This window comes from Theropithecus gelada, chromosome 19 (genome assembly GCF_003255815.1).
Source record: "Theropithecus gelada isolate Dixy chromosome 19, Tgel_1.0, whole genome shotgun sequence".
NCBI classification, from domain to species: Eukaryota; Metazoa; Chordata; class Mammalia; order Primates; family Cercopithecidae; genus Theropithecus; species Theropithecus gelada.
The window spans coordinates 5,937,141-5,959,599 of record NC_037687.1 but is presented as its reverse complement, the minus strand read 5'-3'; the positions used below and the strand labels follow the sequence as shown (position 1 = coordinate 5,959,599).

At 50.3% G+C, this 22,459-nt stretch overlaps 1 protein-coding gene across 5 annotated transcripts in view; it reads left to right on the top strand.

The window, feature by feature from the left end:
- The window catches only part of RANBP3 (RAN binding protein 3), a 63,569-nt gene that overhangs the window by 5,208 nt on the left and 35,902 nt on the right, over positions 1–22,459 (top strand). For 2 of the 5 annotated variants that reach the window (XM_025366421.1, XM_025366420.1), the window contains exons 2-3: positions 15,141–15,196; positions 21,753–21,956. The exons of 1 other annotated variant lie outside the window; for it this stretch is intronic. In XM_025366421.1, coding sequence (XP_025222206.1) covers positions 15,141–15,196; positions 21,753–21,956 — 260 coding nt within the window. The remainder of the gene's footprint in view (positions 1–15,140; positions 15,197–21,752; positions 21,957–22,459) is intronic. 2 more of the 5 variants (XM_025366423.1, XM_025366422.1) reach the window with 1 other exon arrangement.

Genomic DNA, 22,459 nt, shown 5'->3' with positions numbered 1-22,459 from the left:
ACTGTGCCTCCTGTATCTGTAGCAGAAGGGGCCTGATGGTACCTGAGGGGTGTCCACACTGCAAAATCTTTTACACACTTTGAAGAGACTTTCCATTTTGCCCAGGGTCCTGCGTATAGACAGAAAAGCCCTCACTGCACTTCTGCAAAACGTTTCAAACAAGTCTTCAGGCTGCCTTTCCATTTACCAGAAAATGGGATTTTCCCGGCACCCTCGTGCATTCATTAGGTGTTAGAGTCAACCTGGGTCTGGTGCGTGCTCCTCCTCTGAGGTGGTTGGAGTGAGCAGAGGCAACAGGAATGGGGTGAGCTTCGAGTGGCATTTGGAGGAGTTTGGGGTGGAGAAGGGGGGTTGAATTCTGACCTCCTAAGTGAGTTCAGACAGTGAATAGGCCTGAGTGTAGTGGGAGATGAGGGCCATTTGAGGAAAGTTGAGATGCATTTGGGGACTCTGAGAAGAGAGTGCCATTTGTGAAAACTTAACAGAGAAACACAGAACTGCAGAGATGGCTGGTATTGGCTTGGCTGGGCATTTGGTAGCTCTCCATGGTACTATGAAGCAATCGTGAGGCAGCTGGGCTTGCATCATTATCTATTCAGGGTCTAGTGGTGGTGTTTTCTGTTTTAAGGGGTCTGGTGGAGTGGTGTTCTCTTTGACTCTCCCCTACGCAGTAGAGAATAACGTGGCCTGGGACTTCCGGGTAAAGCTCCTCAACACCACCTTCCACATGTCCACAGTTTGCTTCCTCCTTGGTAGTCTCGGCACTTAGAGCTGCCACACAGCACTAGCTATGGATCTCAGCCCCGGATGGGCTTCACGCTTGTTTAAGGAGGTTGTCAGGGAAAATCAAAACTGCTGCCTGGGCTGTACCATCGGAGATAGTTCCAGTAGTTCTAGGGTGTCTGTGGTTTTAAAGAGCTCCACAGATGTTTAACAATGTGAAGCCAGAGTTGAAAACCACAGGCAGAAGTTGCAAACTTGCTTGAAGGGCAAGCAGACATATTTCGTTTGGCCCATTTAGGTTTTTGTTTGTAATTAGGAGCCAACACTTAAAATTCTGAGATTTCAGAGGGGGAAAAAATCGTATTCCTGATTTCTCAGAAAACAGCAACCACCCTTGGGCCTGCGTTCTTACACAGCAGTGATTTGTCAGCGCTAAGGCACAGCTGCGCCTTTGGATAGATTAGATTGGATACTGTGGTCCCCGCCATGTTGCTTGGGGCCTGGCCCACTTCCTTCTATTCCTGTGCCTGTGACCTCGGTTGGTATTTGGGTCTCAACCCTGTTATACAGACTCCTAGACTCTGCATCCTCTTCACTTAGAGTGCTCGTTAGCTAGAACCTTAGCATAAAGCACCTCATGGTCTGTAATTAATTCAGGATTTAGTGTCCTTGGAATGCTAGAACTCGGAGAGCACATGGCAGTGGTTCTCAGAGATGGTCCGGGGCGCTGCAGCCCCCAAGATCTTTTCAAGGGGACTGCAAGTTCAAAACTATTTCATAACAACACAAAGACATTATCTGTCCTTTTTTTCCACTCTCATTCACTTGAAAATGGACAGTGGAATTTTTTTCCAGAGGTTATTGGATGTGTGATATAGCAACAGATGAACTGCAGAAGCAGATAAGAGAATTCAGGCTAGGCACAGTGGCACACACCTGCCGTCCCAGCTACTCGGAAGGCTGAGGCGGGAGGATCTCTTGAGCCCAGGAGTTCAAAGCCTGCCTGGGCAACATAACAAGGTCCCCTTCTTTAATAAAAAAGAGAGAGAGAGAGAATTCAGCTATCTTCTATTAAGCCAGACGTTAAAGAGATTTGTCAAAATGTAAAATAATGCCACTTTTCTCACTGATTTTTTAAAAATATTTATTTTTCATAAAAATGTGTTATTTAGCTAAACCTTTCTGGAGTTTATTATAATCTTAAATATTTTGAAATTATCTTAGGTTTGATTTCTAATATGGCATCAATAGTAGTTACATCCCATATTTCCAAAAGCTCTTGGGGATGTTCGGTCATTGACAAACGTGGAAAGGGGTCCCAAGACCAGGAAATTTCAGAACCATTGCCATGTGCTAGCAGAGCCACAGTGCACAGTACGGGTTTCTCCGCTGCCTCGCCAACATCGGGAGAATGCTAACCCGGGGCTAACCAGCAGGTTCCTGTTGGCAACTTGTGGCACAGTTGGAAGCACCTGGATTGGCTGTCGTTGGTTTGTGTCTTGCCTTCTGCCCTAGAACCATGGGCAAGTTGTCTGACCTTAGCTCCTGCATCTGTAAAATGGGAACGATGATACGCAAGTCTGAGGATTGTGGTATGAGAGAGAATATACTTCTGGTAATTGACCTGCTGGAATGTGGAGGTACATGTCAGTTACTGCCAGCTGTGATTCTCCTAATTGCATAGAGAGAAAGCACCCTGTGAGTTATACCAGGGTTTTTCCACCTCAGTATTCTTTACGTTGGGGCTGGTGGTGGCCATCTTGTGCATCGGAGGATGTTGGGCAGCCCCTCTAGTCTCTACTCATGTGATGCGATAGCACCCAATCATCCCACCCATCCGCTCCCAGTCATGAGAAGATAAAAGGTCTCCAGACACTGGTCCAGTGTCCCCTTAGTGGCAGAATTGCCCCCACTGGAGAACATTGGGTTATGGGGTTTCACTGACACCCAAGAGACTTTGTGCTCCATAGTTATCTAACCTACTGAGGTCCTAGGAGCCTGTACACATTTAAAGCCACAGTCTGAGTGGGGAGGGAGAGAGGAGATGAATCCCAGAAGCTGGGGTGAGGGGTCACCCTGGTTTGTGCCATCTAATCTATTGGGGATTTATTTTGGTGTATGATGTGAGTTAGAGATACAGCTGAATTTTTTTGCCCAAGATTAATGCAAGGTGTCTTACCCTCAGCTCAGTTGACATTTGGGCTTGGGTCATTTGGTGGCAGGGCACTGTTGTGAGCCTCCTAGGATGTTGGTCAGCATCTTTGGTCTCCATCCACTAGATATCTGTAACCGTTTCCTCCCCACCCCCACAAACATGACAACTACGATGTCTCCAGACTTTGGCCAGTGTCCCCAGGGAGATGAAGTTATTCCTGGGTGAGAACCACTGGTCCACAGGATCAAGGGAACCTACCCAGGAATAAATGAATTGCCAGCTAGAGTTTAAGGCCCCTCCTCCCAACCTTCTTTTTCCATTCTGGCCTTTTGGCGGCTAAGTAGGCCTCAGTGGACATCGTATCCCTCTTGAGGAAGGACAGTCTTTTCCTTGACCTTTAACACTGCCTCTGGTCCAGGGTGAGGACCTGACAGGATGTCAGGGCTGGAAAGAACCTTCAGGGATGCCCTGAGTCCTGGCTGCACCATTTCACAGGGGCTGAAGCCCGAGGACATGGAAGCAGGTAGGGCTGGCTAGGGCCAGGGCGCCTGTCACCAGCCGTGGAGTCTAGGAATTCATGCTTGTCCTTCCTGGTGAGTCAGTAAACTCGAGGTAATGGGCACTCGTTCTCCCCTGAAAACTGAGCGGCGTAGGGCACTGCATTTCACTGTCGCTGTTTATGGTGTTCAAAGAAAGGGAGGAAATTCTAGAGACAGTAGTAGTTACTCCATACACATGTTTAGAAGGCAGGCCTTGCCTTTTGCAGTAAGTTTAAAATGCCTTTGCTAAATTAAACTCCCCCAGGTTTGCCACAGAGAATTTTGGGAACTTGTTTACCCAGAATTAATTCCCGCGTTGCATCTGTGAGAGCAGAGCGTGAGTGGAAAACGGTCCTTGAGAACTTGCCTTTCTCTGGGGGAGAGGGTGAGAAAACAGGCGGTTACCCTCTGCTTGGAGGAGAGAGGATGTTTTGCAGCATTCATGGTGATGGCCACTGGGTCCTGAGAGTTCAGGGCCTGGGCCCCAGCCTTTACACTGGATAAATCCAGATTCCTCAACATGGCCAGCAAGGGCCTCCAGGCTCTTCCTTTCCTTAGAACCTTTGACTTGGGGTCCGCTCTGCCTGGGATCTCTTGCCTTCACCTGGCTCATACCTGCTCACCCTTCATGTGTGAGCTTCAGCGAGGCCTTCCCCATTCACTCACTCTCTTCCCCCCTCCTGCGGTATTTTCTGTGCGGCACCCAGCTCCAGAATTACCCAGTTATCTCTGCACACAGCAGGTACTTGTTTGTTTTCTCTTTCCCAGTAGAGAGCTGCGGCCTTGTCTGCCATTTCTTTCCTGTTTCCAGTGCCAAGCTCGGCACTTAACACAAGTCTGCGCTTGGTAGATCCTGCTGGTGAGAGCAAGGCTTGGCCGCTCGGCTCAGCCTGCCTTCAGATCCCGTCCATTTCCTGTGACCTTAGAAGGGCTCAGGCATACTGAGCACCTGAGCGTTTGCCTTGAGTGTCCCAGGTGTCCAGGCAGCTCTTGGATCCAACCATTCCACCCCTTAAAAGGGGTCAGACTCTGACGCATTTGTCATTGCCGGGCGCTGGCAGCTGTCCTTGAATCCAAGGCCCATGCTTTAAGGTGGCATCAATGTGTTTGCAATCTTCTAAGCATAATAATGCTACCAGTGCCAGTGGGGAATCATCCTGTGTGCCAGCCACTTCCCCAAACACGGCGTGTGCATCATTTCATTTCATCATTGCCGAAGCTGCCTGGGATGAAATAACAGCCCTTATATGTAAATGAAGACATTGTGCCCGAGGTACATTGTCTGGTCTGGGATCCCAACCACAAGTGTCCAGGGCAGGTTTGAACGCACACAAAGACCGGAGCCCGCGCTCTCCAGTATCATCAGTTTTGCTCTGCTGCCTCAGCATAAATTCTGTAGTTCTTGGCTTTGCTTCTGGTAAGCTTCTGTGTAGAGAGGGGATTTCTGTTGTCTCTACTGGAACTTTCCCCGAGTCTTCAGCCACTTGCGTTGCCTCAGCTGTGTTGGTGTCACACCACCTAGTGGCGGAGTGGCAGAACAGAAAAGTGCCGTCAAAGCTGGATCCTCCATCTCTCCATACAGTTATACAGTTTTTTCTTTTTTCTTTCTTTTCTTTTTTTTTTTCTTTTTTTCTTTTTTTTTTTGGAGGCAGAGTCTCACTCTGTCACCCAGGCTGGAGGGCCGTGGTGCTGTCTCGGCTCACTGCAACCTCCACCTCCCGGGTTCAAGTGATGCTTGGGTCTCAGCCTCCCGAGTAGCTGGGATTACATATCCCACCAGGCCCAGCTAATTTTTGTAAATTGGTAGAGACAGGATTTCACCATGTTTCCCAGACTGGTCTCAAACTGTTTTCCTCAAGTGATCCACATGCCTCAGCCTTCCAACATGCTGGGATTACAGGCATGAGCCACTGTGCCCAGCCATCCATACAGTTGTAGGCAGAGTTGCTGACTTTGTATGACTTTATGGAGTTTCTGTTCAGAAGTACAAGTTCTGCCCCCAGGGGCTTACGGTCTGGGTGGGGCAGGAGTGGAGGCTTAGAAGGGTTTGGCTGCAGGGCTGATAAAGGTAGAAATAAAGAAGGCAGAATGTGGCTTGGCCCTCATGGGGTGGAGTGGGATATGAGGAGGATGTCATGGGGATGTGGCTATGATAAATGAGACTAGATATGTAAAGTACCTACCTGGAGTCCAGTAAAGGCCTTTTAACAAATGCCTGTTCCCCCTGCAATGCTTGTTGGAAGTGTAAGTATCTGGTGGTGAGATTAGAGTGGTGGAGATTGGCTTGGAGTTTGGTAGTTGAGGGTAATGCCAAGAAGATGAGCATTCCAAAAAGAAGTACATAAAATGTAAGATACCATCAGCTCCAAAAAGTGTGTCCCTATAATCTCCATGAGACCAGTTGAAAGTTATAGAAATATATTGGAGTATTGAGAAAAGAATTGAGTCATCCAGGGTCCCACCACCTTCCACTAGCTGGGCTGGAGAACCCTGAGCATGCTATACACAGAGATCCACAGAGGCATCACCTAGCAACTGCATGTTTGAGATCAGTTCCATTCCTCACCAGAGTATTAGTCGGAGGACAGAGCTGACACGTCAGTGACAGATTTACCTTTGTGCTGTGGCACAGAACTGTTTATAATAATTTCTGAAAAATATAAATGACTTGAAGGGTTGTGATCGTGTCACCAGATTACAGGAGCTGCCACATTTTAATAGACTGTTATTTGTGTTGGCGAGATGCTTTCCGTATTTTTTTCACAGGTAAGAAGATTAAGACATATCAGCCCAGGATTAAAGCTAATTTTATACAAGTACCTTGCTGACAGTTTGGTCAGGAGTTCTAAGTCACTTTCTAGATGAGGGCAGTTTCTTGGCAGGTGTTGGAGTCATCATTCAGGAGGGGAATAAACAGAAAAAGCAAAGATATTCCAGATTCTCTCCTATATGTGTTTTCCCAGGCCTATGTAGTTTCTTCTATTTAGTTTTAGTGGGAGATCCTCCACGACAGGCTGGAGGCAGCCATGGGCCGGTGGGGAGGCAAAGCTTACTGCAAGGCAGGGCTGCCCTTGCTTCTTTGTAAATTATTCTCTGTAGCAGTGAGGAAAGAAAGTTTATATGGAAGAGGACAGAGGCGGAGGCGAGGGTGTGCATGTTGTCAGCTTGGATTCTGAATACATTACGCAAAGCATTCCAGGGTGGAACATTTGACAGACGAAGACAGAATGCAGCTTGTGTCGCCATTGAGTGTGTGCCTTGGAATGTGTGTTTGATACTGTCTCGACAACATTAAAGGATTTCAGTCTTGTTGGGGATCAGCCATGGGGTAATCACACGCTGTGTTGGCCAAGGCAGGTGGTCACCTGACCTGCGGGAAACCTTGCACTGACCCCGGAACTCATAACTAGCCTCCTAGTTTGGTTCGTGCTCCTCCATAGGTGCTTATCCAGAATAGCTACTTTATTCCTGCTGTCGTTTCTCAAAAGGAAAGAGTGTGTTTGTCGTAGCTCTGAGGCCTGCCTGTGCAGAAAAGGTGAGAGGAAGCAAACTGGAGTTCCAGGTGACTCTTCCATTTTGCACATGTAGTACTTGGCCAGCAGCGGAGCGGTGTGTGGCGCTTAGGAGCGTGGGCCCGGGCTTCAGAGTCGGCCCACCCGGCCAGAAGACCCGGGCCCCCTTGGATAGGTCATTTAACCTGATTATCCGTTTCCTTTCCTGTGAAAGGATGTTGGTGTAAACCATCTCCTAAGGTGGTTGTGAAGATTTGGTGACATGATGTAAATAAAACCTAACACATAAAAAATTGCTCGAAGAACGCTGGCCACATACATGAAACCATCCCGCGTCTGGGAGACTCCCTTTGTGGATGCCTTTGCTGTGCGTCACATGGCAGAAGCTAGGAGAAGTCTAAGAGGTAGAACAGGATTCTACAGCCCTTGTTCACCTGGAGGGTTGGGAAACTCACTTTTCTACCCTGGGCCACCGCTGGGGTCCAGGCCAGCTCCTTGCTTTCTGCTTTCCTTGCTGGTAGTAGGCTGCAGAGACCTCACCCCTTTCCTTAAATCTGGGATGCCCCTGCCACCCACCCTGTCCCAAGGGGCTCTACAGCTCCCTCTCCCCTCCTCGCTGCCTCTGAAGTAGACACAGAATTCATTTTGTCATCAAGGTTTTGCCACCAGTCAGTCTCTTGGCAGAAAATAATACAGATACAACCTTTGAGTCCTGGTCCCTGGAGGCTGCTTGTAGATGTGCTACCAGGAGGCCTGCTGTTTAACTCTCACGTGTGGGCTGTTGAAAACCGCCCTCCTCCTTTCGTCTTCCTTACTCTTTGAAGAGGCGGTATCTGGGCCCTTTCCCTAGACAAAGATGCTATCCACCAAATTACGGAGGTGACTTCAGGGTTCAGGGTGAGGGTTTTATGGACTTCGCACACACACCCCCAAGCCATCTGGGTCCTAGGTCAGTCATTCCTGCTTTAGAGGAAGAGCCCACCTCCTCAGAGACCTACTGCCCCCTGCAAGGAGAACAGTTCCTCTAGGGTCAGGAGGAAGACTGTGTCCCTCCAGGGGAAGAGACCACCTTCCACCAGGACCCCCACCTTCATTGCAGCAATCTTTGGCCCTTTCCTCAAAAAAGCTATCGTAGGAACTGCTTCAATTTGATTGGAGTTTCCCTCTTAGGAGCTTCTGCACTGACCCATACAGGTGTAAATGTGCAGACCTCAGACCCCAGGGAAGGGTGGAGGTGCCCCCTGCACACCCCACCCCTCCACCACCTCCACTTGGCTCCTCTTGCCCCAGGCTGGCCTGTTTTCCAGTCTGTCCCCAAGGCATGTCCCAGGCACTAGCACAGTACCAGGCCCACTGCATGTGCCACGCTGACCTGGTTCCTCCAGCACTCCTCACTCTGCTGCCGTGTGCTTCCCTGTTCCTGTTCACGTGGCCAAATGCTGCTTGTCCTTCTGTCCAGACAGCCCCTCTCCCAGCAGCCTTCCCTGATTCACTCCCTTCCACAGCCTCGCAGGGTTGGAAGCCCCAGCTCTATGTTCCCAGGGCCTCCTGTGCCTCCCCTGTGTCATATGTTCAGATAAGGTGTGATGGGCGCTCCAGACAGGGATACGTCTCCCTGTGTCACTGCCGTGTCTGCAGAGGCCGACGCAGTGCTTGGTGCACAGTGGGTGCCGGGATATGTGGAATTGCTGAGCGAATATTAGGATTGAATCTTTTCATCCTCTGTGCACCTGGTGGAGTGGTTCCCAGGCTCAACTGGGTGAGCACCCTGACAGCCATAGCCACATGAGGATGACTGGGTAGAGGTTGGGGGGCCGGGCCGAGCAGGTCTGAGGGGTTCCCAACATCTGGTAGAAGTTGGGAAGGAGAGCAGAGATGGGCAAGCTTCCTGTGCTGGGACTGGCTTGCTTCTTAGCCTGTCTGTGCTCATCGCTGGGGCTGCAAAGACCAGGACCAGAACACTGGCCCCATCCTGGGGAATCCCAGCTGGTCCCATTTAGCATCTGAGTCTCACAAGTGGGTTGAGGGTAGCAGAGGACGGGAAGGAGAGCCAGCACTGTGGGCCTGGATGCCAGCAGGGGCTCACTCCATTCAGTTTCTGGCCAGGCCATCTCCCCTTGCTGTTTTCCTGGGGGACCAGGGTCAGCAGGGGACTCTCCTTGGCCCGGGTCTGTGGTCCTCACAGGATCACAGTTGTTGGGCTCGGGCTGGGTGCTGTCTGGGCATGTGAGCTGAGGAGGGTCGCAGGGTAGAGGATGCTGGATGGGAGAAGGTTTTGAATTCAGCAGTAGCCATGTGGGACTTGGTGCACAGTGCCCCGGAAAGCCATGGTGAGGCCAGAGAGGAAGTATGTGGTGGGCCAGAGCACCCCACACGTTGTTCGAGGTGACTTGTGTCCAAGGAGGAGAGGCTCAGAATCTCCCCCATTTCACACACCAGTGTTGTCCACAGTGGTCCATGAAACGTCATTCTCAGGCCTCATCGTGGATGTCCCTGGAAATGGGGGAACTCCCTGGTCACATAACTTTGGGAAGCATCTGGTCAAATGAGTTTCTTTCCTTTCTTTCTCTGTGTTTTTGGGACAAGGTCTCACTCTGTCACCTAGCCTGGAGTGCAGTGGCACGATCATGGCTCACTGCAGCCTGTAACTCCTGGGCTCAAGCAGTCCTCCCACCTCGGCTTCCCAAGTAGCTGGGACTACAGGAGTGGGCCACCATGCCTGGCTACTTGTTTATTTTTTGTAGAAATAGGGTCTCATTATGTTGCCCAGACAGGTCTCCAACTCCTGGGTTCAAGTGATCCTCCCTCGTCAGCCTTCCAAGTGCTGAGATTACAAACGTGAGCCACTGTGCCTTGTATTGGTTTTCTAATCTCTTAATATACTGATGTGTGAAGTCAATCTCCAGACAGACTGCTTTTTTACAAACTAGATTTCAACAGGGAGCATGTTACAGGACCGAAAACAACAACAACAAAAAACCCAACCTCTTGGTTGACAGATTCTGGGTCAAATCGTCTGCATTTGATTCTATTTTAATGTTTTAGGTCTTCATGGTGGGTCTCTAGAATAATCTCCAGTGGTGATTTTCCCTTGACCTGTGAAAGAAAAGCTGGGCTAGGAATTGAAGCAGGTTGTAGAAGCCTCGCTACTGCTGGCCGCCTGTCCATTCCCCAAACTTGAGTTGGAGGTGGCTGAACACATGCTGCTTCCTCACTGATATAGCCAGAATCAGCCTGGTGATAGGGAATGGCTACAAACAGCAACCCATGCCTCTGGTGGTCGGGGGGAGTGGGGCGGTCCTGCCTGGAATGGGGCTTGTGTGTGTTGTCTGTTTGCGTTAGCCATGCTGATTTGTAGTTGATCAACCTTTGGTCTGAGTAGAAATGCAGCGTGAGTAACTGACGCTCTGTGCTTTGGGTGGAGATGTGACTGAAGCTCATTTCTACATGTTAGTTAGTGCAGTGGCTGGGTCAGTCATTAATGCCAGACCTGCCATCAGCAGGGGTTACGATGGACCGAGATGGGCCAAGGTCATCTCCTGTTGCTGTATACTCTTGATTCTGTTCCTCTGGAGAACCCTGACCATGCCTCCCTGGGTTCTTAGTCCTTGCAGCATGTGACATTTCATTCACTCCCTAACTGCCGGTTGAGCGCCTGTTATGTGTGAGGCTCTGTGTTTGGCACTGAGAATACAGAGGTGAACGGAACAGATGAGGCCCCACTTTCTAGAACTTACATCTAGGGGTAGATGCTGTCACCACACATCCCTCTGGGAGTGCCAGGGCTTTGCAGTGCCTGGTCACCAAGTGCAAACACGCCCCTCCCTTTCAGTCAGATGTTTTCCCCTGAAGCGTCTGCCCTCAGCTTCCCATTCTCCACTCTTCCTGTGGCACCCTGCACAGAATGAGGGCTTAGTAAATATTTGTGAGTGCATAGCAGCTGGTGTTGTGTAGATGAACGACAGATAGAGGGCCTAGTTCAAACACTCATTGCAGGGTGTTGATGCGGCGTGTGCTGGGTGATAGGCTGTTTCAGCTGCTGTGGCCGTGGTCTCTGCCATGCCCCGTGGCAGGGATACAAGGCCTGCTTGGGAGGGAGTGCAGCAGGGCGGGCACGTCTCTCACAGTGGGAGCTTCCTGAATGAGATGGTGTCCGTGCAGGAGTAAGCACTGGCCATGGAAAACAAGGTGAACTACGGGCTCTCGGTAGCGGGACTAAACCAAGCAGAAGTCCAGAAGTGCACCCTGAGTGTGGGTCGTGCAGGGACAGCGGGCTTTTCAGTGCCGCCACAGTGGGAGGTGGAGGGTTAGTGGCCGGGCGTGGCCTCTGTCTCAAGGTGCTCAGCCTCTACTCTGTGGAAGACACTGCAGTTTTGTTTTGTTTTTCTTTTTCTTTTTTCTTTTTTTTTTTTTGAGATGGAGTTTCGCTCTTGTTGCCCAGGCTGGAGTGCAGTGGCGTGATCTCGGCTCACTGCAACCTCTGCCTCCCAGGTTCAAGCGATTCTCCTGCCTCAGCCTCCCAAGTAGCTGGACTTACAGGTGTGCACCACCACGCCCAGCTCATTTTTTGTATTTTTAGTAGAGATGGGGTTTCTCCGTGTTGGTCAGGCTGGTCTCGAGCTCCCGACCTCAGGTGATCCGCCCATCTCGGCCTCCCAAAGTGCTGGGATTACAGGCATGAGCCACCGTGCCCAGCTGACACTGCAGTTTTTTGTTTGTTTGTTTGTTTTGTTTTGTTTTTTTGAGGAGTCTCGCTCTGCCGCCCAGGCTGGAGTGCAGTGGCACAACCTCCGCTCACTGCAAGCTCCGCCTCCCGGGTACATGCCATTCTCCTGCCTCAGCCTCCCGAGTAGCTGGGCCTACAGGCGCCCGCCACCACTCCCAGCTAATTTTTTGTATTTTTAGTAGAGACAGGGTTTCACCATGTTAGCCAGGATGGTCTCGATCTCCTGACCTTGTGATCCACCCGTCTCGGCCTCCCAAAGTGCTGGGATTACAGGCGAGAGACACTGTGCCAGGCCGACATTGCAGTTTTAAGTGTGCATTTCATGACAGTGCTTCTGGCTGCTCTGTGGAGGCCAGATCTAAGGGAGTGAGAGTAGAGGCAGAGAAGGAAAGGAGGGCTGAATGGTGGCAGGAGTGGGTACAGGAACAGGAGATGGGAGGCAATTGCGGAGGATCTGATTGGATGTCACCCTGGCTTTCTGTTCTCTGGGTGGCTCCGGTCAGAGCTGGACCCTCACGTCCCCTTCCATAGCCTCCCTCTGTCTCCAGCTGGGTCACATGTCCAGGCACAGGGCAGGGTCGTTGCTCCATCAGAGGGGCCCTCTCCTGGCCCATGCCCCCCAGCCCTGCTGTGTGTCCAGAAGGCTCCAGGCAGGACCTTGGCACCACAGCCAGCCCAGGCCTCCCATAGTTACTCAAGTAGCTGCAGTCCCCTCCGCGTACCTGCGGATCCACTGACACGGTTCTCATCACCAGCGCACACTTCTCTCCGTCCAAATGGTTCTCTCTCTTCTGGCCCTTCCTTACTAGCCTGGCACCGAGTGTCTTCGCCTCACATTTTCTCTAATGTCCCCCTCCCCTCCCCTTCATGAAGTGTTTGTTGAATCCATACAGTGTGCCAAGTACTGTTCTCAGACCATTGGGTACCCAGGGGAACAAAGCAGTCTCCGATCTCATGGAGTTTATATCTTAATGGGTGAGACAGACCATAAACCCATCAATATGGAGTGGATCAGGCAGTGACACTTGTTATGAAGAGAAAGAAAGCATCTTAGCGTCACTTTGAGGCCTGTCCAAGGTCTCTTCCACAGATGCTGGCCTGCAGCATGTGTGTAATTAAGTCTGCAGTGACTGGACCACGCCTCTCTCAGACTGGAGTCTGTTAGTGACAGGGGGCAGAGATCGAGCTCAAACTGGCTTAAGCAAAAATTAGCACTGATTGGCTTCACTGAAAAGTCTGGGGACAGAGTTAGCTTTGGGCCAAGCTTGACTCAGGGCTGAACACAGGCCAGATTTAGTCCTCCCGCTCCTTCTGTGACTCTGCTACCCTCTGGTTGGCTCTGGTCCAAGGCTCCTCTTGGTGACATGGGATTGGCATGGCAGCCTCAGGGTCATTCACTAGCAGCTTAGCAGCCCCAGGATCTCCAGCGAAAGGCTCGGCCTTGTTCATGTGCTGCATGTTTGCCAATGCATGCGGGACTCTTCTTGTCAGGCCTGGAGCTAGGACTGAGCTTTGCGCCATCTGAACTCGGGACGGGGGGACAAGGGGTGGGTAGCTCCCTAAAGAAAATGGGGTTGGCAAGTGCCAAACTGGCTCAAACCCTGGCTCCTTCCTGTGCATCTTGTGACCTGACAGCTGGCAGGGATGCAAATGCAGAGGTCGGGGCTGGGCTTGTGGGGTACAGACGCGGCACCGGAAGGCCTCTAGGATCCTGGTAGCAGACACGGTGTGGATATGCTGCTGCTCTGTCCCAGAGTCCTCCAGCATTCCTTTGACATCATTTATTGCCTGGCATAGGCGCATTAATTCACGTTTGTCAAGTGGCACCTGTGCGTTGTTTTGGCAAGAAGTCTGCTTAGGGAAACCTGGAAGTCTGGTTGGAGACCCCTCTGACCCCCACCTGCTCCCTTGTAGCCCCTGGGTCTCGTGCATGCCAGTCACCCCAGTGTTTGCCTTGGCTGTACACAGTGAATTGGACCCCAGCGTGCCGAGGCTTCAGGGAGGATGGTGGGGGAAATGTCACCATCAGTGGGCTGCCTGGCTGTGGACTGTTGCCCCAAGGTTAAGACCAGAGTCTGTCCTGCTTCTGCAGGAGTGGGGTGGTGTCTGTTTGGTCATCTTGGTGCTGTCCCTTTCTCTCCACCTCAGTCACTACCACCTGGTCTCCCCATGGCCACCCTCACTCTTCGCTTTCAAGCTAAACCAACGCCAGGCATCCCCTTGCCTTTTATGACATTTCCCCAGCAAGTCAGCATGCCCACCGCCTGCCCCCACCCCCATTACCCCACAAGCTGTGCCTTCAAGATGCTGCTGCTCTCCCTTCCAGCTCTTCTTGAGACCCCAGCACAGCCCCCTCTTCTCGTGGACCTCACCTGGACTCCAGAGCAGACCAGGTCAATGCCCAGGCAGAGTGCCTTCGTCATGATCACAGGCAGTGCATGCTTCCTGGCTAATGTCTGGCTCCCCACAATGGGGGGCCCTGCGAAAGCAAGGCTCTGCCCAAATCCTGCTCACCGCAGAGGCACCAGTGTGCGGCCCGCAGCAAGCACTCATCAGAGTCACAGCTGCTCTTGCTTGGCCTCCACGCTGGGCCCTCAGTGCCCTGAATGGTGAAAGAGGCCCTGGGAGCACCCCCAGGGTTCATCAAAGTACATGCAGGCCCAACGCCATGAGGCAGGTGTGGTCTGCGCCTCCTCGTGGGGTCGAGGCAGTCCTCATCTTCCCATGCAGGCAGCAGGGCCTCCTGGGCTGTCACCCACTCCAGGACTGAGTGGCACGGGGCTGTGGATCTGGCTGCCCCTGGGTAGGAGACAGATGGTGTTGCATGGGCATTGCAGGCTGCCTTGCTCTTGTCTCATTAAGGGACAGAACACCCCAGAGTGTTTCTTCCTTCAACAGCCGCTGTGCAAGATGAACTCTCAGACCTCTGGCAACTCCAGACATCCTTTCCTCCCTACCAGCACTCACTTAGAGGTCCAGGTTGAGCGTTGGGATTGTTCTACCAGAACTGTCTCTGCAAAGAGCACAAGCAATGTGGCCCTTTTTGGTTGCCCTCTGGCCTGTAAACTTTAAAAAGCTAAATTAGTCTCTAACATTTGCAACTCAGGAGATGCCGCATAAAAAGCCAGTGTCTGTGCGCCACATTCCTGCAAGGCCATGGTTGATGGCGCCAAATAGCGCTGCCACACTCTCCACTGCTCTCCCACTCCCATTTACACGCCCAGTCTCAATGAGTCTGGAAAGCTCCTTACTGACAATAAATGCATACAGCAGAGGACACACGTCACATTCTGGGTGTGTTTCACAAACCCAGCGCACCTGTGCATCCAAGCGTCCAAGTCAAGGTGCTGTTCTAAGCGATTTGATGTTCTCTGGAGTTACTAGTTTTATTTATATGTATGTTTAACATATTACAAACAAATGTAGCTTTGTTAACTGTATGCATATAGTGTTGGGGGGAAAAAAACTAATTTTTCTTTTTGCAGAAAAGCCTGCCATTGCTCCGCCCGTCTTTGTGTTTCAGAAGGATAAAGGACAAAAGGTAAGGGGCTGGTACGTTCTCTCTTCACTTCGTTACTCTAATTTGTTCTCTCTTCACTGAGAGTCTCTTTTCCAGGTCGCGTTGCCAAGGCTACTTCTGCCCACAGACGGGGAGACCTAAGCAGAGGCCTTTACACCTTCACGTTGAGCTTGGAGGGAAAAGGCCTGGTGGCTTTAGGTTACCGTGGAGAGAGGTTAGGATGGGTCTGTTGTGGAAAGGGCTCAGAGAGTTTATTGAAACAGTGTTAGAAAGCTTCTTCCTAATTCCTGATGATTTGTTTGAAAAATGCCACTGTACCTTAGGAAAACTAATAGCAGAGGGACAGTAGGGAGCAAAGGGAGGAAGGAAGGTGGGGAGGAAGTCAGGGAGGGAGGGAAAGGAGGAGAGCAATGGTGGTTACGGGGGAAACAAGACCTTTAAGACTGGATTCATTGGCCCTAACCAACTTGGCATACGTGCATTTACAGTAATTATTCATTTGTTTGCATTATATATTTATACCCTGTGTCCATGAGGCTGCTTCTCCCTTGGATTCAGGGTGTCTGGGTCGCAGTGTGGTTGGAAGTACCTCGCCTGATTCATGGCGATGAGCTGGCAGCCTGTGGAAGGTCTGATTGGCGCGGCAGCAGGGTTCTGTGATAAGACAACGATGGATGCTGTTTACCTTGAAGCCATCGGCTTCTCTCACTGACAGATCAGTGTGGAAGGTCAGAGTTGCGTCAGAAGTTAGTCGGTGGTGCTGTGTGGCAGTGACTCCTCAGCTTGCATGGGGACCCCCACTGTTTATCCAGAAATAATGTGTGGTCCCTCTGCACTGATGCCCAGTGGTGGCACTCCCCACCTCACACCCATTGCAACATGTTAGAGGGACGAAGTGCTGTGCTGTTTCGGTGTGTTTTGAGGATGTCTGCATCTTGTTGGTGATAACAGCATTTGAGAATCTCATCAACTCCATTCTCCTGTGGCTTCTGTCCCCTCACAGGTGACCAGCTCCCAAGCTGGAAGCCGCTCTCATGATCTGGGACTCACGGCTGCTGGTCTTCAGTCCTGTCCCGAAGCCAGCGTTTATCTTGATGTGGCCCAGTTTTCCTGAGCAATATTCAAGTGCTCTGTGGGGGTCGCGTGTGTGTGTTTGGGGGGATTGGGGAGGAGGGGAAAATGATTGTCCTAAACCTCCCCCAACACACCCCTCCCAGGATACCTGTGTGTTAGCCGGGACTTATCTACTAATTTGTGAAACTTTCCCATTGTTACTCTTTTTGCTGAAGAAGAAATCCAGAAACATGTGAAAACTTTCTTCTAGTTTTGTTTTGATTCTTCAGGTATTTCCAAGATAAATCTGCCTCTGCTATCTCCTCTCCCTTGGGCCCTGACAAGTACAGCTTAATGACGTGATTTTATGATTTGTCTTTTGGAGGTTCCTTCAGTATGAAAGGACTGGTGCATTTCTCTAGTTTTAGAGAATAGTAAAGGCTCAGGACTTTACTATTGTTGGAACTCTGTTGGAAATGTTATAGTCATTCCTCAGGTGTTCAGTAAAATCAGAATTTTCTAGAATTTTACATTATGATTATCTTTTGAACCATTTTTGGCTTAAAACAAAGGTTAGCAAATTAAGGCACAGCACTGTCACCTGTGTTTTTTTGTTTTGTTTTGTTTTTTGCTGTTGTTGTTTTATTTATGTTTTTATCTTTGAGAGACAGAGTCTTACTCTTTGGCCGAGGCTGGAATGCAGAATCGTGATCACAGTTCACTGCAGTCTGAGATTCCTGGCTTCAAGCAATTCTCCCGCCTCAGCCTTCCGAGTAGCTGGGACTACAGGCACCACCACCGCACCTGGCTAATTTAAAAAAAAAAATTTTTTTTTTTTTTTAGAGATGGTGTCTTGCTATATTGCTCAGGCTGGTCTCAAACTTACAGCTTCAATCAGTTCTTCTGACTCAGCCTCCCAAAGTGCTGGGATTGTGGGCATGAGCCAACAAGAACAGAACCACAGCAATCCCCTTTGCAGTAGCCTGTGTCTGCTACAGCAGTAGTATTTGGACAGAGACCATGTGGCCTGCAGAGCCTTAAGGTATTTAGTATCTGACCCTTTGCAGAAAACAGCTTGCCAACCCCTGGTTTAAAACAAATAATAGAAATCAATAATTCTTTGAATCCGAAGACTTTAGGGCAACCAGCAAGATGAAACAGTAACGTGTAATATTTGCTCAGATGAATTGAAAATGCTTTTAAAGTCACTACTTGTTGTGTCAGTAATGTTTTCACAGCTAAGGGGGTTTCATTGCTTTGTGATTTGCAGGCTAATTTGCATGTATGACCTTCAAGGGGTCTATGCCAATTACATAAACATGTTGGAGTTGAACCGGAAGGCTAGTTAGGAAGGCATTTTTCAAAATGCCAAGTAGGCCAGGCGTGATGGCTCACACCTGTAATCCCAGCACTTTGGGAGGCCGAGACGGGCAGATCACAAGGTCAAGAGTTCGAGACCAGCCTGACCAACATGGTGAAGTCCCATCTCTACTAAAAATACAAAAAATTAGCCGGGCGTGATGGCAGATGCCTGTAATCCCAGGTACTCAGGAGGCTGAGGCAGGAGAATCGCTTGAATCCAGGAGGCAGAGGCTGCAGTGAACCGAGATCGCACTGCTGCACTCCAGCCTGGTTGACAGAGTGAGACTCCATCTCAAAAAAAATTAAAAAGGCCGGGCGCGGTGGCTCAAGCCTGTAATCCCAGCACTTTGGGAGGCCGAGACGGGCGGATCACGAGGTCAGGAGATCGAGACCATCCTGGCTAACACGGTGAAACCCCGTCTCTACTAAAAAATACAAAAACTAGCCGGGCGAAGTGGCGGGCGCCTGTGGTCCCAGCTACTCGGGAGGCTGAGGCAGGAGAATGGCGTGAACCCGGGAGGCGGAGCTTGCAGTGAGCTGAGATCCGGCCACTGCACTCCAGCCTGGGCGACAGAGCCAGACTCAGTCTCAAAAAAAAAAAAAAAAAAAATTAAAAATAAAAATTAAAAATAAAATGCCAAGTATAGGTCTTATCAGAATATTGGCTCACAGCCAATTCTAAATGGGCTTTTAAAAATAACTGCTCTCCAGCCTTGGGAGCTGGGCTGCCCACTTCTGTCACTCGCACTTCTGTGGCACCGTCGGCGGAGAGGCACGTGGGAAACCTCTGTGCAGAGGCCAGGAGCGGGAGGAGCCTTTGTGGGTGTTCGCTTCCCTGTCGGAGGACAGTGTCCACATGGCTCTGGAGTCCTTCCTGCCACTCGGGAGTGAGGTGGAAAGTAAACACACAGGGCGGGTGGCTGGCTTTGTTTCTCCTTGGCTTTCTGGTTCAGGGCCTGCAGGGAGCAGCTGCAGTACGTGTCAGAAGTGAGGGTTTGAGAGCCCTCCTGGTTTCATTCTCTCTTGCGGAGGTCATCAACCCGTCCCCGTCTTGCTCTCCAGAAGCCAAACTGGGAGCGAGCTGTTAGAGCTGCTGCCGTCGTTTTTCTGAGGAGGTTCCCCGCCCCCCACTCTTTTTGCTTCAACATTGTATTTTGAAAATTTTCAAATCCTTGGAAAAGAGTGACACTGCAAACACTCGGGTATCCTGCACCTGGCTTCGCCGTTAACATTGCTGCCCTCAGCTGGGGATCCTGCCCCTGACTTCCCTGTTAACATTGCTGGCCTCAGCTCTGATACTGGAAGTTAAGCCCCTGTGACATTTCTGCCCTGAATTCTTCCACAGGTATCTCATGGGGATAAGGCCATTCTGCATGGTCTTACTACCATGTTACTCCTACGAAAACGTTAATTCAGTAATATCCTCCAATATACAGTCTATGTTTTAAATTGTCCTAATTGTCCCTCAGATGTTACTTATAGCGACTTTAACAACTTCTTGATCCCCAAAGATCAAGAAGTCGCATCAACTGCGGGACCAGCTGACTTACCTTTCAGTAAACGAGATCTCAGACCACCCTATGGGGTGCAAGTAAAAGAGCCCCTTCCTCTCCACCATCTGCCCTCACACCATTCAAAGGAGACAGCTCTGTATGCTCAGGTTTTATTGCTGAATCATGATTCAGCATGATTTGGAGTTGAAAAGAAAGACATGAAGCTGCCAGCCCAGGAGTTAATTTTGTTTTTGTTCAGTGGCAGAACCACACAGCGGTTTTCTGTGGGCCCCACTGATGTGCCAGATTGCGCTTCAGCACACTGCAGATTGGGACCGTGGCCTGCGTGTGGGTGCTGGTGGCATCACTTAGCCTTGGGTGAGGTTGCCGAATCCTATTGTTCCAGGGCAGAAAAAGCCATGTGTGGTTTTAATTGTCGTCGTAGCGCCTAAAACGAAGCCATGGCCAGATTGGCAGCACAGGGATGTTGCTTACTGTCTTCCCATGCCTGGGCTTCCTGGGGAGGGCTCTGCTGTCTCCGCGAAATGCCTGCATTTACATGCACCAGTGTTTCCGGGGCAAAAATGAAACCTTTCCTTCTTAACTGTTGTGGTTGGAGGTAGAGTTCTTTCTTTTTCTTTTTAATGTGAAGAGAATTTAAATATCCTTATGTGGGCTGTTCCATTATTTGTAAAGACTAAACATTTCTTTCAGTTGCTCTCTCTCCAGAGCTTTTGTTAATCTGAAGTGGGGAGGCTTTGAGGTTGTACTAGCAGAATAATGCCCATTTGGTAAAAAGACAGAAGGCAGTTACAGAAATGCTATTTAGCAGAAAGTACAGTATCACTGAAAATGTGGTCGTCGCGTGTTTAGACCTGCTTTTGAGGCTTACGGTTGTTGTGATGAGCTTAGCCCTGGGGCACGTGGTTTTCACCAGCCATGTGTATTTTAGGATGAGGTCAAAGGCTGGCAAAATCTTGATGTCTGATTTTACCAGACATGTTGAAAAACTCCAGGCTTCACTTTGGTTCTTTAGAGCTTATGCTTCCTGCCCAGGAGAAATGCTAGGACCTGAGTAGAAAATGCTGGAATGACATTGTTAATTCTCCCATCTGAGAGAGGAAGTGATGTAATACTTCTCAACAAACTCATCTTAACCGAAGATAACGAATTTGATCCTGTTTTGATGTCTTGATTTCCATGTTTGTGACTTACTTCTTGGTCTTCCTGTTTAGCATTTTGAATTACCATGAGGGTGTTCGAATATTTATATTTCAAAAGCAGGGATTACAAAAAATTCAAGTGGTTCTAAGTAGAGATAGGCAGTGCCTCACCAGAGCTCTGGGTTTAATTTTTCTCTTGTGAGGTGTTAAGTCTCTCCCCATAAAGTAGCAACAGACATGGGTGGCTGGACCAACCACGGTGCCCTGTGCAGGTTTAGAGAGCGGTTGGTCCATGGATCTGCCCTGGATACAAAAAGGCAACAGTGTCCCCTTGATTACTTTTGAGATGTGAAGATTGCTTTTGCTTTCCTAGGAATTTGTGGACATTCTCTTACATCCTCTTTGTGTAGCTCCTTTCATCCTCCTGGATCACTACTTTTTAACTAGTGCCCAAACCCCGTCTAAAGAGGTCAGCCACTTCACATCCAGAAGAAACACAGCCACATCCACAGGGAGACGGGGTAGCCCTGTAGTCATTTAGGTCGCCGAGTGCGAGAAATGGCTCCATGTCATTGTATAATGCCAAGAGGGAGGTTTGGGGACTGGAGCCTGTCTGTTTTAGGATGCCAGGTGTTTAACGCATTTCTCAAGAAAAGTCTTGGAGTTATGGCCACAGAGCTCTCAGCCCATGGAAGCCCTGCTGGAGTCCCAAGAACCACCTTAAAAGGATGCCGGGTGTTGTACTCTGGGGAGGAAGACCCAGAACCGGCTGCTCTCACCTTGGCAGCTTTCCAGATGAGCCCTTGCCCAAGGTGTTGAGGATGCACCTGGGAGAATCCTAGGCCGAGGGGCACTGCGGATGTGTCCCCCCATTCAGCTGAACTACCCGTCTGCCAGTGATGCAAAAACCAGCTCTCGGTGTCCGTGTCATCCCACACCTGCACTCACTGAGGTGGGAAAGAGCTTTCTGCATCCTGGGTGTAAGCAGAACAAATGGAAAGTGCTAGAAGAACTGTAGCGAGAAGCAGAACCCCTTGACCCCAGCCTCCCTGGTTTCTCCCTAACTGTGGGGTTCCAGGCCCGCCTCCCCCTTTCCTAAAGCACAGAAATGGTGCTGATGGCTAGCTCCCCCATTTCAGTATTTTTGAGATCCAGAAGGGGTTTAAATCTTTTGCATGATCGTCCCTTTTCCTTGATCACCAAGGCCCATAAGCCAAGTAGCTCCTTACCAGGCAGCCCATAGTTTTGGAAACGAGGGTCCTGCCTCTCATACATTGTAGAACCCCTTGCAGAGTCACATGGCACCTAGTCCACTCTCACTTTCCCTTCCGTCAGCCAGGAGAGCCGGTTTTGCTGCGCAGCATGTCCCTGCTCTCCCCACCTTCCTCCCAGGCGCAGGAGCTGCTGCAAGCCGAGCCAGCTCCAGCCTCTGCCCCTGCCCGCCCTTCCTGCTGTGTGGTGCAGCCTTTATTCACATTGAAGGAAAATTGTCTTTTTTGCTCCCAGTCCCCTGCAGAGCAAAAAGACTTGTCGGATTCGGGAGAGGAGCCTCGGGGGGAGGCTGAGGCCCCCCACCATGGCACGGGTCACCCCGAGTCAGCTGGCGAGCATGCCCTAGAACCTCCTGCCCCTGCTGGCGCCTCAGCCAGCACTCCTCCGCCTCCCGCTCCTGAAGCCCAGCTTCCTCCTTTTCCGCGAGAACTGGCAGGGGTAAGTCCACACCTACTCGGCACTCCTACTGCCCAGGGGGAGCCCAACCCAGACCAGCCCCTTTCCCTTCGGGTCCCTCAGATCCTGGCCCTAGCTAATTGTAAGCAGCTAATGGTAACTTAAAAGATGACAAGGATTTCTTCCAACTCCCTTTAATTCATGCTGCTGAAAAGTCAGGGAAGATCGAATCCCCTTTTAGCGTTTTCTAAATTGGGGGAATATATACCCACAGCAAGAGGCGAATCGTGTCTCCCGAAAAAGACATGAGGGGTCAGGAGGAATTGAGTCGTGTGAAGTAGAACCTTCCAAACCTGATTTGACCCCCTTCACCCTCCTTCCATTTTTCTTTTTCTTGTTTCCCTGAATGTGGGCATTCAAGTTTAGCGTCTTAGAAACCCAAGAAGCTAAGGCTTCCTTTGATATCTAGGAAGAGGCGCTCTCCAACACAGATTATTTTGCAAGACTGATTGTATTTGGACTGTGGTTAAGGCGGTGAACTGATT